The sequence below is a fragment of the Ailuropoda melanoleuca genome, chromosome 4 (assembly GCF_002007445.2).
Source record: "Ailuropoda melanoleuca isolate Jingjing chromosome 4, ASM200744v2, whole genome shotgun sequence".
NCBI classification, from domain to species: Eukaryota; Metazoa; Chordata; class Mammalia; order Carnivora; family Ursidae; genus Ailuropoda; species Ailuropoda melanoleuca.
The window spans coordinates 70,233,705-70,252,004 of NC_048221.1; the positions used below are offsets into that span (position 1 = coordinate 70,233,705).

The 18,300-nt window shown below is 49.8% G+C and overlaps 1 protein-coding gene across 1 annotated transcript; it reads left to right on the plus strand.

Moving 5' to 3' along the window:
- The first annotated feature begins 96 nt into the window (after positions 1–96).
- ABCG8 (ATP binding cassette subfamily G member 8) lies at positions 97–17,561 on the plus strand. Its single transcript, XM_002912401.4, has 13 exons — positions 97–328; positions 4,831–4,932; positions 6,025–6,175; positions 9,382–9,620; positions 10,098–10,230; positions 10,326–10,595; positions 12,772–12,934; positions 13,025–13,108; positions 13,992–14,191; positions 14,633–14,709; positions 15,443–15,710; positions 16,651–16,778; positions 16,864–17,561. The coding sequence occupies exons 1-13, from the start codon at positions 266–268 to the stop codon at positions 16,999–17,001; spliced, it is 2,016 nt and encodes a 671-aa protein (XP_002912447.1). The 5' UTR covers positions 97–265; the 3' UTR covers positions 17,002–17,561.
- The last annotated feature ends 739 nt before the right edge of the window (positions 17,562–18,300 follow it).

The window sequence follows — 18,300 nt, forward strand, 5'->3', positions numbered from 1 at the left end:
CTTCCTAGCTGCGGGACTGGGGTTTGGCCGTGGAGACCATTATCTGATGTACCTTTACCCAGAGCGTGTGTGCTATCTTGGCAGTGGACAGAACACACAGCCTGTTTGTAGGAGGGCTTGCCCGGGAGGAGTGCTGGAAGAGAGGCGCAGTGAACCAGGGCCAGAGACTGCCCAGCTCTGAGAAAGACAAAACACTGGTGCTGGCGGGTAGCAGCTAAGGTGGAAAGGAAGCTGCAGCAAAGCGGCACAGACACTGCTGCGCCCCATGGCTGAGAAGCCCTCAGAGGAGAGAGGACTGTGGAACAGGGCTGCTCCCCAGGATGCCTCCGTGAGTGATGGGCAGTCCCCTCAGTCATGGAGGGTGGGAGAGAATGGGACCTTTTCTTTCCTCCCTCAGGAACTTTAACTCACCGCCAAGACCACAAGCAGAGGGAGAACATGGCAGCAGAACTCTATTTCCTGGGCATCTGAGGGCTGAGGGGAAGAGATTCAGGGGACACGGGCGGGTAGGGGGACTCTGAGGTCACTTCCTGCACGAAGGCGCACTCCTACAGGGAAATGACATTCCTGTTTGTGACTTGGGCTGATGGAGCTTTTTCTGAATGAGACTCCAAAGCAGAAATGTGTTCACACACACCAGGGACTCTGCTGTCTCTCCTTCATCTGTGTGTCTGTCAAGCTCAGAGTCTCAGACGCAGTAAACTGATGAGGTAGGATGGCAAGCGACTTTTATAGGAACATCAGAATTTATGCGCAAAACATTGCTACAGCAGGCAGACATAAGACCCCGGAGAGAGCTGGAGGGGACAGATAGCAGCCAGGGGGCCGAGAGGTTGGGGCACAAGTCCTCCACCTTTATCTTACATGAGAAATGTTTACTTGAGAAATGGCCTTTGGCTAAAATCGGGGTGTGGGTGGGATTTGAGGCAGGAGGCTAAACTGGAAAACAGAAAGGAGGTGGAGCCCACCCTTTATCTCCACCTCACCCCAGCCGACCTTGCTGTCTTTGCCTGCCATGGGGAGGAGCGAGAGAAAGAAAGGTCTGAGGACTCCACACCCAACAGGGAAGGCCACAGGCCACCTAGTCTGGCCCTGAGTTGCTAGGACATGACTTCAGGCTGGCCCATTCCTAGTTCACTCTGCAGCCGTGACAAACAGCCACTTCTGATGTGGGAATACAGCCAGTCCTTGCCTTGAAAGGACTCCCAGGAGCTGTGACTACAGTGCTCACAGCCTGAATAAGATATAAAGTCAGTGGTGCCTTTGGGGACACTTTCTGCCTAAAAGGTCTGACAATTCAGCCACCACAGCATGGGATGCCAACAACTGCCCAAATTCAACATCCAGGGATGCCTACCATTACCAGTTTCCTTTTCTCCAATCCTGTTACTCAAGGTTCCAAGTGACAATCTTCCCCCAACATTTAAGGCATCTGGAACAAGAGAATGAGGGCTACAAATCTAATGTCTAGAAGTTTTAAAGTTACCAGTCAAGCTAAGAACTTTAAAATAGTTTCTATCTTCTTATCTTGACATACCTTCCTCCCAACCTGAAAGGCCAGGTGTAAATTTAGAAATTCTAGAAACTTTTGGAGTAGCAGCTACAACGTGGTGGCACAGGGGAGCCAGCTTCTAGACCAAGTTATAGCCTGTCCCCCTTCTCTGCCCAACCCTAGCCCCTCATGTGACTCACACACCCCTATGTGGTCATGCCATCCTGCCTACCCACATTCCATTTATACTCCACAGACAAATGCCCCTCTGGCCTGGGGCACCTGGAGTGGCAAGCGCTCTTGGCCCAGACTCCTCCGTCCATGGCCAAAAGCATAGCCAGAGGAGGACAAGAGGGGCCAGTCCTCAGGGCAAGATGTGTGAGATCTGGTCTGACCATTTTGGTAAAGGCCCAGGCTCATCCTCTCAGCCAGGAAAAACCCCTGCATGTTTCTGCCGGGCACTGAGTCCTCAGCACATCACTACTCAAGGGCACGGATTCCTCATCTTAGAGTAGGGAACGTGGGCTCTGTGCTCCCTGAGTTCCCTTCTAATCTATGCTTCTGACAGGAATTTGATCAGAAATTAATACAAGGAGAAATTACAATGTAGCCCAGCAGGAGCCAAGCAGGTTACCTACAAATAAATCTGCCTTTGCTTTTTTGGGTGTCACCTGTCAGAAATTCAAGTGATGTTCTGACAGTCATACTGATTAAGATGTCAGCTGAATAGATATTTAAGTATTTGAAAAATACAGAGAATTTGTCAAAACCTCAGGAAAAGTCTAACAAATCCTTCCTGGGAGCCAAGGAAATATTTCAAATGGAACAGAGGCCATCCCCAACCCAGCAAGGAATCCTCTTCCTCTGAAAGTCGCCCTGCCTGTGCAGCTCCAGGAAGGTACAGTCCCTAGATGGTGGATGAGGTCCCTGGCTGGCCTGCGCCTGACTACTTAGCCTAGGTGGAGGGGTACTTCCCACAGCCCCAGGAGCAGGAAGCACCTCTCTCCTTTTATCTGTCTTCCCATTCTGTCTTCCCAGGGCCCCAGCACCCTTCACCTTTTCAAAGCACTTATCTGGAAAGTGGAACCCACTTGGGCATAAGGTTACCTGCATATAATACTCCAGACCCCAAAATGTCCGACCTCCTTTCCTAAGCGACCCCCTCCACCTGAAATCTAACCTGGGTAGCTTTTGGCCAGGTGTTTGTTCACAGAAGCAATTTCTGACCTAACTCATATCTTATACCAATCGACTTAATATCCATCCGACAGACATTTACTTTTTTATAAACAGATAGGATGCATTTTAGCCCCAATGAATCTCTCCATAATTGCTAGAATTTCTGATAGTTTAACAGAATTAAATGGAAAAACTAAGCAGTGTGAGTGCTGGTGGCAGAAGTGGTGAGTGAGATCAGGTGCAGAGCTGACCTGCCTGGAATACAGCCCTTTTCTTAGCTGCCCTGGATCTCCCCCAGTAGAGATCTCCTTCTCCATCTCTGAGGGCACAGACCCTGGGCCCTCCTCCATCTCCACGGCCAGCTCCTGCCTTGGAGGCACTGGCAACTGAGGGGAGTAATATTCTGGGCAAGGTGGGAGTAGTATTCTGGAGTTCTATGCATGGGCTTGCTCTCTCACTTGGAAAACATATTTTGAAATATTTCAGACTGATCAGTTTATAGAGTACTGAACTCTCATGCACACCAGTAATTACCAAGAGCTCTGAAGCTCGCTCCCCTCACTTTCCCCTGTAACCTTCTCTCTCGTAGTCCTGTCTGTTCCCCAGAGATGGCCCTTCTGCTAAACGAGTTCACCTTTCCCAGGTTTTTCTGTATAATTTAGATCTTTATGGTAACAGTTCTAACATTAGACAAGATAAGTAGCTATGGTCTGTGGTTTCCATACTGCCCTGGCACTCTGGGGATTACTTACTCATAGCTGCTGGCGCAGACTGTCACCTGTACTGATTTCCCTCCTCTCCCATCAGGCTGGAATAACCTTTTGGAGGACCTCTGACCTCCACCACTACAGGGAAGTTTGACAGAGACTTTTCGATGTTATTTTCACCTAAGTCATAAGTTATTTTATTTTCACACAAAGCACAGGTAGGCACTGCGTACACAGTGTAAATATACCCTGAATGGATGCTTGAGGTCAGCCTCCCTCTGCACCTGGCCTGTCATGCTCCATCCTAACCACCTGTCCCATTCATTAAAACCTACGCTTCTTTGCACGGTGACAGATGGTAAATAGATGTATTGTAGTGGCCACTTTGTAGTGTACAAAATATAGAATTATTGTGCTGCACACCTGAACTGATATAATGTTATATACCAATTTTACCTCAATTAAAAAAAAAAAAGTCTAAGCTTCCCAGAGACTGTCTTTGTCACACTCCAAACCCCAAACCTGCACCATGATGTGGGCTCCCAGGAAGCAGCGGATGCTTGCTTGCTTGACTGAGGAAGCGCATCAGTGTGGGAAGGGCAGCTCTGAGCGGAAAGATCGGAGTCAACTAGAACTTGTTAACAAACACACTTTTCCCTGCACTAAGAAACAAGAGAAAAATGTTATCCATTAAAAAATTGAAACCTTACTAGGCAGGTTCTTCTTTTTTGGGCCCTCCATGATTTAAATGATTGAACTGATAAAACAGAAGGAATTCAGATCTGCTGATGGCTAATACCAAAGGTATCAGCTGATACCATGAAACACTGATTTACTTGATGCCCAAAAATAGCATCACTTCAACAACAGCATCAAGATGACCATGAGGATGATAGGGACTTCCTCTGAAATCTCCCAACCGCATTTTGAATGGCTGTGTTGTGCAAAACTCCGCATTAGAATAAGATGCAACTTTTCCAAGGATGGTGTCTTCCAAATATTGAGCATTAGCTTTTTGATAGCTATTTCCTCTCACATGCCAGGTACATGGAGTCTGTTTGGCATTAGAAGACAGTACGCCAGAGGCAGGGAAGAGAAAAGTTAAGGTCAACCCCCAGCTCAGGTATTCCCAGAGCACAGCAGCTCACGAAGCTCTCTCCAGTCAGGAGTCTGGGTCCAGGCTCCACCAATCTGAGATTGAGTTTTCTGGAGCCAAGAGCTGTGCTGGAGGGAAGCCCCAAAGCTCACTCTGCAGGGAAGGAAAGATTTGCCCTCACGGATGCTCTTATTTTCTCAGAGCCCTTGGGCTCCACCTGCCCAAGCCTATGTCTTCCCAATTCTGGATCTCAACCACACTAGCTGCTGCTCTCACCTCTTGGGTCTCCTCCCTGGTTTCTCTTAAGTGCTCAGCAGCCTTTGAAGGAACCCCTCACCTGTCATTTCTACCAGCAGGGCCTCCAGGACAGCTTGTTCTCCTCCGAAAGTGACAACAGCCTGTACTTCACCTACAGCGGCCAGTCCAACACCTTGGAGGTCCGAGATCTCAGCTACCAGGTAGAAGCACACCTGAGGACAAGGCGGGAGGAGTGGGCAGGGAAGGTCAAATGATTCCCCAAGTGGAAGGTAAGGGTGAGACCACCCTGAGGGCCCTCTGCCCTCAAGGACAAAGTCCAGGCCACATTGATGCTTCACACGTTGGGTGAATGTACAGGACTTCCCTCAGCTATGCATAATGTAGCTGGAGGTTGACAGGTATAAGAGAACAAGACCTTTGTTAAAACATAAATTATGTGAACCTGTGGGGGGGGAATCTCTCAAATTTTTTTTTAGCTTCAGATTTTGAAATAATTTTAGACTTTTGGGAAAGTTATAGAAATAGTAAAGCGTTCCCATATACCCTTTGTCCAGCTTCCCCTAATGTTAACATCTTGCATACCCAGAGCAAAACAATCAAAACTAAGAAATTAACAATGCCACGACACCACTCTATAGACTTCTTTAAGGCTTCGCTAGTTTTGTGCTTTGTTGTTGTTATTCATTTGCAAAATATACTGTCCTAATAAGACAGAATTCAAGGACTGCTGGCCTTTCAGAGGCTTTCAAGAACCTCTGGTCAGATTCAAGACTTCCATTTCCCAGACCCTCCTGGGGGCAGACCTCAGGCAGTCCAGGTGGAACACACTAGGGACTGCAAATGCTGAACCTCAGAGGCCCAACCCTGGCTTCCTGTAAATGTGAGTTAGGACAAGCTAATGTGGCACACCATAACCTTTCTCTGCTCTGCCACTTGTGTGACCTTGAAAGAGATTTACACAATGCCTTGTACGTAGTAAACACTTAATAATCATTAGTAAATCACTAAACTATTATTAAGTGAAGACATCATTTTATGTTGTGTTTTCCTTTCTGTTCTGCTATTGTAAATACTCTGCCTGTCTTAGCTTCAGACTTAGAAATGGAAGCTTCAGGTTCTCAGCATAGGGCTTCAACATGGGCTCCACCTCCATGTTTGAAAGAATCTTGGTGTGGGCCCCTCATCCTGCTGTCTATCAGCAGGAGGATGCCTCCTATACAGAGCTGAATGGAAGTTGCTGAAACCCTCTGACCACTCGGCTCTCTGAGGAACCTTTCAATGTCTCCCCACAGGTGGACATGGACTCCCAGGTGCCCTGGTTTAAGAAGCTGGCTCAGTTCCAGATGCCTTGGACATCTCACAAGGATTCTTGTGAGCTGGGCATCCAAAACCTGAGCTTCAAAGTGAGGAGTGGGCAGATGCTGGCCATCATAGGGAGCTCAGGTACCACTAAGGGCAAATAGTGAGGCGATGGGTTCTGTCTCTCCTGGAAAGCAAACTGGACCCTCAGACAGATGGTTGCTTCTCACAGAACCCTCAGCATAGCAGAGTGGGTGAGAGCACAGGTTCTGAGTCAGACAGACCTGGGTTCAAATTCCAGTTCTTCCATTTACTAGCTCTCAGGTAGTCGCCATCATTAGGAATCATGAGTGTGCCTCTTGAAGCTGCATCCAGGACTTGGTCCTTAGTTAACACCTAATATTGAGACAAAGCAACAGCCTTTCCAAGATCATCAGGCAGCTTCAGAATTCAAGGTTCTTCTCAGGAGACCCCTCCACCACCAGGGACATTCACTCATTCACTCACAACCGGGTAAGCACAGCCCCTGCTGCAACTCTGACTTCTCAGAGAGGCCAAGTCTTAGTGCAGCCTTCAACCACCTGCAAAGATCCAGATTCTTGGAGTGCCTCAGAGTCACTTCTGCAAGCCAAACTTAAAATTATACAACACCAGAGGTGAATGAGGCCTTGGAGAACAAAGTTCACGCTCTCCAATGTATTCTACCTTTCTTTCTCCTTACCAGTTTGAAAGCCTCTTTAAAGAAGGGTTTTTAAATTATCAGTATTGTACGTTATCCATATCTCTAGAGTGTCCTCCTGCCTCCCCTCAACACATGTACACCTTCATTCAACAGATGGGGAGACTAAAGTCTAGAGAAAGTGAGTGATTCACCTAAGGACATATATTTAATGTAGAGCTGGAACTAGAACTTTGGTCTTCTGATTCTCAGATCAAGGCGTTTCTTTCACATGGTGCGAGAACACGTTATACCTTTTAATTAATCATTTCCAGAAGATTACTGAACTTTTGAACATCTCCAAATTTTTAGTCTTCTGATAGGGAAATTCTATTTATTGTCTAACCAAAGATCAAATAAGATAATGTGTGTCAATGCACTTTGTAACTTAAATAACGCCCACAGGTCAAGTCCTGCCCACTTTTGGCCCTGGCTCTGGCAATTCTGATTTAAAAAAGAAAACAGAAGTCACTTCACAGGCCAATTTTATTTTTGTAACTCCTGGTGGCTTTTCTTGTTGTATCTGCTTTTCCTTCGTGAACTGAGAATCTGGGAGATTTGTGGGCTCCATGGAGGCACTTCCACAAAGCCTGAGTCATCACAATTAATACTCCTTACACTTGCCCCTATAGCTGTTAGCATCCCTGAGGAAAGTGAAGTTTGGAGAGAGTGAGCAGTCTCCAGGATTTCTGACTCTTGGTTCAAGGCTGTTTAGCTTCATGTTTACTTGACTGAAATTATTTAAGTGATTTCTTCTGAAGATTTATTTATTTGGGGGAGGTGCGAGGAGGGGCGGCGGGGGTGGGAATCCTCAAGCTGACTCCCCACTGAGTGTGGGGCCTGCCGCCAGGGGGCCCTGAGATCATGACCTGAGCCATAATCAAGAGTCGGCTGCTTAACTGACTGAGCCGCCCAGGTGCCCCTAAATGATTTCTTAGAAAGATTTATCAATTATACATCCTGTGGTTCTTACTCCACTTAAGAATGAAGAGTGAATGAATGCTCAGCATAATTTATAAAATATAAATTAAAAGAGTCCCAGACACTTTGGCTGCTTCTGGAGAATCAGCAGTAGTGACAAAGTTGTTTTCCAATGAATGAATTTACTTAATTGGAGACTCCTGCCATTTTTTAAGGCTCTTGAATGCCTTTGGTGTTTTTTCCTGGTCCACAGAAGGTCTCCCCAGTTGCACTAGGCAGCCTTCATGGAAAAGGCCACCCATACCTCTCATAAAGTGTTTAGGAAATGTGGCCTTCACACTCCCTGATTGTCAACATTTATAGATACAGTGGGATTCCCAAAGTCCCCTGCTACTCAGAGCCTGGATCTGAGGTCTGAGGCTCGGTAGGGAACAGGACCAGAGCCCTCCCCTCTGGGTTCTCTCCTGGCTATTTTGCTCCATTTACGTTCTCAGCGACCCTGAATGAGGGGTACCTGGGAGGCAGCATGCAGGTCCCTTTCTACTGTGTGAGCCTCTGGTCAGTAAGCAGAAGGATTATTGGGGAGGCTCGAGATTTGTTTTTTGCACTGGAGGCATGGGGCTTCTTGCAGGAAGCATGTGCATATGGCAAGGTGTGGTTACATTTGTGTATTGACACTTTCCTTATTTGAAAACAAGTTGCAAAATTTGCTCGCTGAAAGAAATTTATAGTAAAGGAAGCAACCCTCACCTGGGGGAATGAGAGAGCCTCATCCCTAGCTGTCTGAAAGGTGTTCTCACAGCTGCAGCCCAACTGGCATTCACAGCTTAAATGGCTGTCAAAGAGTCATCAAATGCTTCTGGAAACCTGATTCCAATCTGACATTTCCCCAAATCAATAGCAATCGCTGTCACTCAGAGGTGGATGGTGTTAACTTAGGGCAACAGATCACTTTTTCTAGAAAGAGTAAAAAGTATCACTGATAAAAATAGGAGAAAGACAGATACAGAGAAATACACGTGTATACTGTGGTTTTAAAATCATGTTCACATCTATTATTCCTCTATTTTTTCCTTATTTCTGAAAATAAGTTCCAGTTTTGCATTTTCAAAAAACACCCTATTTGTGAGATCAAGCCCCATGTCGGGCTCCTCACTCAGCTGGGAGTTGGCTTGAGGTTCTCTCCCTCTCCGCTTCCCCCCACTCGTTCCTCCCTCTAAAATAAATAAATCTTTTTAAAAAACACCCTAATTTTCCAAAATTAGTCCTTCCCACAAACTCAGCTTCTGAGCCAATGTTGCTGGCACATTTACCACCCAAAAATAGTTAAGCTTCATAAAGCAATTAACACCAGCCTTGAGAGAGAGGGGGACTTATTAGAGGTGGAAAGGGGCATTTGCTTCAGGCACAGCCAGGGCCAGGACTCCAGCCCTCTCCTGCCATGCACCTCTGGCTAACTGACTTGAACCCCCCACCGTCAACGTGCCTCCAGCTCCCCACTGATGCTCAAATTGGCTGCGGGTGAAAGGCCTGGAACTCCAGGTGCTGGGACTGCCCCACCTGGATCCAAAAGCTAGGCCACTTTTCCTAGGAGCTAGTCACTTCTGCAAGGACAGTGCAGTCCAGGATGGCTAGAGAGTGTGGGCTGCAGTGGCTTCCAGGCTGGCCCCCCACAGCTCTTGCTCTCAGGATGTCTCTGGTGGCTTCACAGGCTGTGGGAGAGTCTCTTTGCTGGACGTGATCACCGGCAGGGACCATGGCGGCAAAATTAAGTCAGGCCAAATCTGGATCAACGGGCAGCCCAGCACGCCTCAGCTGGTGAGGAAGTATGTGGCCCATGTGCGCCAGCACGACCAGCTGCTCCCCAATCTAACCGTCCGCGAGACCCTGGCTTTTGTTGCCCAGCTACGCCTGCCCAGAACCTTCTCCCAGGCTCAGCGTGACGAAAGGGTAACTACCTAACTCTGGTGACCCCAAGAAGCCACGACATCCTTCCCGTCACCCACCCGCCCTCCCTGCCTGCCTCAGGGCCCAACCACAGGTCGAGTCTGAGCAGCACAGCTCACCATCCTTCCAACCCTACGCTCAGCTCCTGTGTAAGCCGCCTGGCCCCTGGCCCTGGCCCGTTCCCTTCATGGCACAGGACAAAATGCGTGAGGAGTGTCTATTTTCCTGTCCTCCGTGTGGGCAGAGAGCCCAGTTGTCATGTCCCCAGGTCGCGGCCGCGCTTCCAACATGGCGCCGTGCCCTGCACGTGGAAGCCGCTCAGGACGTGCTGAAAGCGGGAACAAACACTGCGTGCGGCAGTGAAGGCTGGAGCGCAAACCCATTCGGAGGGGCAGGCGCTTTACGCCCCGGGACAGCAGCCGCATAGCCGCGAGCTGGGCGGGCAGCCCGGGCGTTTTAAACCCCGGCCCTCCTCCCCAGGTGGACGACGTGATCGCGGAGCTGCGCCTGCGCCAGTGCGCCAACACGCGCGTGGGCAACGCGTACGTGCGGGGCGTGTCGGGGGGCGAGCGGCGCAGAGTCAGCATCGGAGTGCAGCTCCTGTGGAATCCAGGTGAGGGCGCGAGGGGGGGCCGTGGCGCCCACCTGGCTGGGCCCTGGCCAGCCGGAGTCCTGCCTGCTCACCAGGCCCCTCTCTCCGCTGGGAAGGAATCCTCATTCTGGATGAGCCCACCTCCGGGCTCGACAGCTTCACGGCCCACAACTTGGTGAAAACCCTGTCCCGGCTGGCCAAGGGCAACCGGTTGGTGCTCATCTCCCTCCACCAGCCTCGGTCGGACATCTTCAGGCTGTTTGATTTGGTCCTCCTGATGACGTCCGGCAGCACCATCTACTTGGGGGCAGCCCAGCACATGGTGCAGTACTTCACAGCCATCGGCCACCCCTGTCCTCGCTACAGCAACCCTGCCGACTTCTACGGTGAGCTGCCGGGCACCCTGCCCCGCCAGGGCCTGGTGGAGAGAGCCGGGAGGGAAACTCGGAGGCTTCAGGGGAGCAGGACCTGAAAGGGGGGGCGGGCAGAGCGGGCTGTAGAACATGTGTCCCTTTGCCAAGTATCAAATGCTAGAAATGAGGGCCTGAATAAAGCAGCTCTGACATAGCCAGCCTCCCTGTGCATGATAGATAAGAAGCCTATGAGAATTCCAATGGCTAAAGGAGATAGAACCCAAGAGGGTTTGGATCAATTTCTAGAATTGTGGTCTTTATTCAGACCCTGTAGGGAAACTTAGGATACGGAAGGTCAGGAGGCCACCAGGAAATCTTAAAGCTGTGCCCTGGTGCCCCCAAAGAAGCAGAGAGTCTGAAGGCACTGGGTGGTAGAGGGGGCCCCAGGACACAGGGACCTCAGGGCCATTTGGAGGTCTTGGTCAATGAATCTTTAGATAGGAAAATTGCTCTGTCAGCATAGAGAGGCCTTTCTGCTTGGGGATCTGAGCTCTCAGCATGTAGCCCTCTGGGAAAGGGTAAACCAATTTCTTCATTGCTGGGGAGACAGTTGTCTTTACAGGTGCCTGACCTGAAAGTAGATGCCTGCATCCTGAATGCTGAAGCGTGCTGTGGCTGCTGGCCAGGCTGCACAGCTTCACCAGCGCTGGGGGAGGCAGTAGCTATGGCTTGTCTAATATGTCACCTGGAGCCCCAGCCTTCCTCCCAAGATGGCCCAGTGTAGCAAGGGCCTCACCAATAACCATGACGACAGGGACCATGTCCTTGAGGGCAGACACTGGGCCCAAAGGCACCAAGCTCCAGAGAGTGTCCCTTGGACCCTAAGAGCCCTGCCAGGGTCATCTCCATCCTTACAGATGAGAAGACCAAAGTCTGAAGAGTTAAACCCCTTGCACAGAACTTGTAAGGCACAGAACTGGGACTCACAGCCAGTATATCTGGCCCCCTCCCTGAGTTCTGGTCCTGGGCCCACATCCTCCTCCCAGCATCCACTGTCCGTCCCTCTCCCCAGGAGGACAGGCCGCTCTCTCCAGCCTGCCAGCCCTTGTGCACTCACACTGTGTGAACTCACATAGAGGACACCTGTCAACCAGGCCACGGGGAGCAATGTGTAGTAACCCCAGAGGGGGGTTACCAGAAGCCAGATGTCCATAACAGACCTGAAAAAAACTTTTTCTTTATTATTTTTGTCATTTATTATTTTGTCATTGCCTACCACCTACCTATCTGGGGTACAGGGTCTGGCAGTATGCAGAGAGTCTGGTGTTCTGAGCTATAGGCCTGTACACTGAGGAGACATATTGCATTTTGCAAAGACTCCTCCTGGACATTATCCTACCTTGGGACATGTCCTGAAGATGGCAGGAGGGAAGAGACAGAGGTTAAGAGGAGGAATAGTGGGAGGAGAACCACACTCCAGTAAAGCTGGGCTCAGGAGGGCCCTGGTTGTGACTGGGTGGGTGTGTCTTTCTGACATTGCAGGAACCCCATGAGAGTAGAGCTATGGTTGGGGCTCCCAGATGCTTCCCACAAGTAACATGGAGGTCAGTGACAGCTCTATTTACCATTGTCCAGACACTGGCATCTTCCAGCCAAAACATTCTCCCATTTTAGGCAGGCTGCTTGGGGAGCCAAATTACTAATTTACAGTGAGAACTAGAACTTCCAGGTGCCCAGACTGCCCAACTGCCTCATGGCCAGCTACCTTCTCCCCATGGGCAGGAACACCAGAGAGGCTGAGTCCTCATCTCAAGCTTCTTAAATGGTTTGAGTTGGAGCTAGGGTATAATTGTGCCATGACCTTTGGCTCCAAAGGTCTAATGTCTTACATTCTGTCCTAGGGATGGCCCCGTAATGAGCCTGGGTGTTGGGTTGGGGGCTAGGACCCACAGAGCTCTTGTGTTGCCCTTCCCCTGCAGCAGGCTTTCCCCTGAAGTGGATGTGGCCAGGTCCAGCAGGGTGGGAGGCCAGCCCTGAGTGTCTCTCTGCCTCTCTTTGCTCTGCTCTTCACTTCATAGTCCATTCTCAGAGAGTGGGGAGCATGTCCTGGAACCCCCAAGGGCTAACCAGCATTGTGAACTGGCCTTGCATCAAGCTCCTCACCCGTGAGCAGGTACAGATAACATGGCCCTGCATCCTCTCCTTACAGTGGACTTGACTAGCATCGATAGGCGAAGCAGAGAGCAGGAAGTGGCCACCAGAGAGAAGACTCAGTCCCTTGCGACCTTGTTTCGAGAAAAAGTTCGTGGCTTCGATGACTTTCTTTGGAGAGCGGAGGCAAGGGAGCTGGGTGAGGGCACTTGCGCGGAGAGGTAAGGCAGGCCAGGGTGGCTCTGGGTGGAGAGCTCCTTGCAGAAGGCAGCCCGCCCCCACACCCCATGACACACTCTGCTTCTTGACAGCTGGGCCCCCCCCCAGGACACCGACCAGCCCCCGACTCCCACTGAGCTGCCCGGCCCTGTGCAGCAGTTTACCATGCTGATCCGGTAATTATCCGATCCGCCATTTCATCCCACTACCACCAGCCCTGCCCCACAAGTCTTTGTTGTATCCAATTAAGCCCCTTCTATCTAAAGTGAATTTGAAGGAGAAAGCAAGAGGAGGAATCATTTTTAAAAACCAGTATCAATCAAGACCAGCACTAGCCCTCTGTGCAATACAGAACACTCCTGTTACTTTTATTCTTTAAACAAAATCAAAGTGTCCTTACTGGCCAGATGATCGGAGAAATTACATAGGATTGTGGTGAAAAATTCAGACGATACGGGAGAAACTCAAGTGGAAAGGGAAGGTTACCTGTCACATCAGCCCTCAGAGAAAACCAGACCCATGTGTTTGGTGTGAATGTTTCTAGATCCTCCTGTGCACAACATTTTAATACATAAAGGGGATCATACTCTGCATATTGTTCTGTAACCATTTTTTTGTTTTTGGTCTCGTATAGAATAGGTCTCTACCTCTCATCTGGTTAGGTCTTCTTCAGCGTTCCAATCTAGCCATAATTCATTTCCCTGCTAGTGCTTAGTGATGGTCCGGTTTTTTTCAGGCTTTTGCTGTGACAAGTAACGCTGCAGCAACCATCCTTGTACATATGTCTTTACACACCTGATTGGTAATTTCCTTAGGATAATGTCTTTAAGTGAAATTGCACAGTCGATACGTTGACAATAAAGTAAATTATTTATTGTATAACTAGTGTGACACAGATGCTTTCATCAGTGATCTCATTTGAGCCTCACGGTCCTTGTGAGGGGGCAGTGCTATTCCCATTTTATAGATGAGAAAAGAGAGCCTTGCAGAGATTACATGACATTGCCAGCATGACAGGGCTGTTATATGTTGTTCCTTTGGCACCTTTTGTTTTCTAAGTCGTCAGATTTTCAACGACTTCCGAGACCTGCCAACTCTCCTTATTCATGGAGCAGAGGCCTGCCTGATGTCCCTGGTCATCGGGTTCCTCTATTACGGCCACGGGGCCATCAAACTCTCCTTCACGGACACGGCTGCCCTCTTGTTCATGATTGGAGCTCTCATCCCTTTCAACGTGGTCCTGGATGTCATTGCCAAATGTGAGTGTGGCTTGCTTTCTGTGACCCACACCTGAAACAGCCAGAGGGCATGGCGTTGGTCACCCCCCTAAGCTGGTCCAAAGCCAGCCTGTGTTCCTCTGAACTGCTGGGGAGAATGGGTGTGCTGAATAGTTTCACCATGATTGCAAAACAAAAGGTGATGATTGTTTTTAAAGTTTGCACATTAATATTAGTATGCAAATGAAAGCAGATTACCCAGGAATCTTAGGCATTCCTATTATAGCAGGAATTATACTTGACAGCAATGCACAAGTCACAGAATCACAAACATCTAAATTAGGATGGTTTAACTCTGCCTGTTTTTTAAAAATAGAAGACATTTAGTCAATGTGACTATTTATAATTGTACAAAGAGAGACTCAAAAACAGAAACACTGAAAATTAATGTCACTTTCATTTTCCTTTTCTCCCCTGTTTTAGGTCACTCAGAGAGGGCAATGCTTTACTATGAACTGGAAGATGGGCTCTACACTGCTGGTCCATATTTCTTTACCAAGGTGACTGGTCAGGGCTGAGAGCAAGTGACCAGGTGGGGGGTAGGGGCAGAGAAAGCTACACTGCGTTGTACAAAAGCTCAAGAGAAGTATTTTGCTGAACCGGGGGGCCATGCATCATCTGTGGTTACAGGAGTCACATCCGCTAGGGGAGTTTCAGAGACGATATTTTTAAAACATTTACCAACAGACTGGGACTGTGGACTAGGAATGACACTTTCCTGGTCAGCAGAAACCTTAAAAAAAAAAAAAAAGAAAAAAAAAAAGAAAGAAAAAAAAAGTGGGAAACATCCAGCATATTTCAGCTCTCCGATCTCTCACGACATCTCCAGGAAGCAGGTCGGCAAGTGTTACTACCCTGATTTCCAGGAAGCGGAGGCTCAGAGAGGTTATGCAGCTGTCTCAAAGCCCCACAGCTGTTAGGTTTCGGCAGGCAGGAGGGGAACTTGAAACAGGAGAACAGTACCTCACTGCCATTTTCCCCAGGCCACACGGCCTCCCTGGGGAAAACCGCTCTGAACTGTCCCAGGTGGAGCCCATGGCGTCTACAGGGGGGAAACCAGCAGGGAGCTCTTATTCCAGGGTCCCACAGCCGCACCCGCCGGCCCTCCTGCTCCAGCCTGATCATCGGAGCAGGGAAGGTTGGCATCATGGAGGGTCACTGTCTTTAAACACGGAACGAACAATGACAGTGAAGGCATTAGCTCCGCAGCCTTACAAGGGCTGTTCTTTGCAGATCCTGGGGGAGCTTCCGGAGCACTGTGTCTACATCATGATCTACGGGATGCCCACCTACTGGCTGGCCAACCTGCGCCCAAGCCTCGAGCCCTTTCTGCTGCACTTCCTCCTCGTGTGGCTGGTGGTCTTCTGCTGCAGGATCATGGCCCTGGGTGCCGCTGCCCTGCTCCCCACATTCCATACATCCTCCTTCTTCGGCAACGCTCTCTACAACTCCTTCTACCTCACCGGGGGCTTCATGATAAGCTTGGACAACCTGTGGACAGGTAAGGCCTGCTTCCCTCCCCTTGTCAAGCTTTTTGCGGCCTTCTGGTGCTGGATGAAGCCTGCTTTCATCTGGGGATGAGAACTCACCATTTAGATCCAAGTTAAGCCTGGTTTTTCTGAGAGCCGACTGTCCTGCTTGTCAAAGGAATGACGCTATGAGAGGGTGCAGATGGCGCCTTCTTATATCCCCCAGCTGACACCTGGAGGTCACCCTTGACTCTCCCTCACTCTCCACATTCACCAGTGAGCCAGGTTAGTTCTGCCTCTCACATCTTTCTGGAATGTCCGCTTGCCTGATCTCCCACCCCTGGCCTTATTGTCAGGTCTCAGACCACCGCAGTGGTTGTGACCTTGGTCCTTCTGTGTCCCTCTCAACCTTAGCCCATGCAGAGGGTACTTTGTAAGGTGCAAATCCATGTCATTGCTTTTTTCAGGCCCTGTGGGGGCCTGCTTACTTCCTGCTGCCCCCACCTTGCTCTTCTGAAGTCCCCAACACACTCCACACACGCACATCTGAGACTGTGTGGCTGTTCTCTGTAGGGCGCTGTCCAGCCCCTCCCCGGCTTCTATGGCTGCTCTCTTCTCCTGACCAGCCAAGCTGGGCTTGTTCCTTCCTCCTGCTCCTGGCCCTGTGATACTCCTGTGGGATCAGGGCACAGACTCAGAAATCTCAGCTATGCCTCCGTGAAGCTGAGCACATGCTGGGATACCTAATACATTACTCTCTCAAATTGTTATCGATCCAAAGTGTGGTGACCCCCTCAGCCACCTGGCCCCCTCCACTCCGCTCCATGTCCCAAGCTGTCACTCTGGCCCTTTCTCCCTCTCCCTGCCCTCCTGCCGCCTGGAGGCAGAGCCACCAGGGCCCTGTGTTCGGGAGGGCTTCCCAGGGAGCAGGTGGTTAGCCTGTGTGAATAACATGGCTCTCACTGTCTCCAGTGCCCGCTTGGATCTCCAAAGTCTCCTTTCTCCGCTGGTGTTTTGAAGGGCTGATGCAGATTCAGTTTAAAGGGAACACTTACCACATGCCAGTCGGCAACTTCACCATCTCTATCCCGGGAGACATAGTAAGTAGCTGAGGCCTTCGACTTTAAATAAATAACATCCATCTGAATGTTTTCTCAGTGAGTTCACTGATGTCTGTGTCCCCAGGTCCTCAGTTCCATGGGCCTGAACTCGTACCCACTCTATTCCATCTACTTCATCCTCATTGGCATCGGCGGTGGCTTCATGATCCTGTACTATGGGGCCCTGAGGTTCATCAAACAGAAATCAGATCAAGACTGGTGATTCATGCCCAGGCTCCTGCTTGCTGGTGGGGACTTGAGGAGACCCTTCAACTTCACTCCTTTCCTTCCTCCCAAGGAGCCCCATCCCGGGCACCAGGAGGACGCCACAGGGAGCTCAGCACACCGGCCCTCAGCACTGCAGTGGCACAGGCTGGCCACAGGATGGCAGTAGAATAAAGACAGTAGAAAGGGATTTCTGCTCACTGGCTAGAACTTGCAATTCCTGGGAAAGTGAAAACCGAACTTGGGGACACCTACAATGTTGCTAATTTATTTCCCTTTCATATGTATTTATATAGGCAACTCAGTGCAGGATGGGTGCAAGTTAGGTATGAATTGAGTAGGCTATGCAAGAAGTCCTGGATCCAGAGGAAACAATAACATTGCCTAGCGAGATGTTTGGCTGTATCTTCCGGGCCCCCCAAACTCTGTGTTAAGTCACTCTCAATACAGAAAATGCCCTAAGACATACCAGTGAGATGCCATCCTTTCTTATTGTGTGGGATCATCGGTTCCAAAAACCAAACGGAACAATTAAAAATTTATTGAACACCTACTGTATACCAGGTGCAGCTCAAAACACTGTATTTATGTGGGTGACAGTATATAGTTCTCAGCCCTTTGAGGTGGGTGGTATCCCATTTTATAAATGATGAAACTAAGGTAAAAATTCAGTTTGCTACTAAGTAAGGTCACGTGACTACTATGTGGTGGAGTCACATGTGTGGGGTCAGAAAGCTTTGGAAACCTTAGGAATTGGAGGGCAAAAGGCATGTCCCGAGCCACTGTACAGCTTGGAATTCCAGGAAGGCTCCAGTAGATGAAGATGGCTGTAGAGGCTGTGCCAGCTCAGCCAGGCCTCTTCAAGTTGCATCACACTGGCCCTGGCTGGGTCCGAGGACCAGCCTTGAACCTTTCACAGTGGCCAGGGTATGGGATAGATCAAGCCCAGGTTGCGTGCTCCACTGCCTGAGCACTGAAGACCATCCGACCCAAAACTGGTACACAGAGGGGGGCAGATTGTTCCCAAAGGAAACACCAGAGTCTGGGGCCAAGAAAGGAGGAAGGTAAGTATCTGGAGGCAAACAGTAAACGTTCACCCCAGTTCCCTAGGCCTTTCCTATTCCTGCTCCGGACAAGCAGCATGGGCCTTACCTGGGAGCTGGTTAGACAGGCAGAATCGCACACTCCACCCAGACCAGCTGAATCCGAATCTGCATTTTTCAAAGATCCCCTGGTGATTTGTGTACCGAGTTTGAGAAGCAGTTCTCTAGCACACACTCTGCAGTCCACCAGGAAA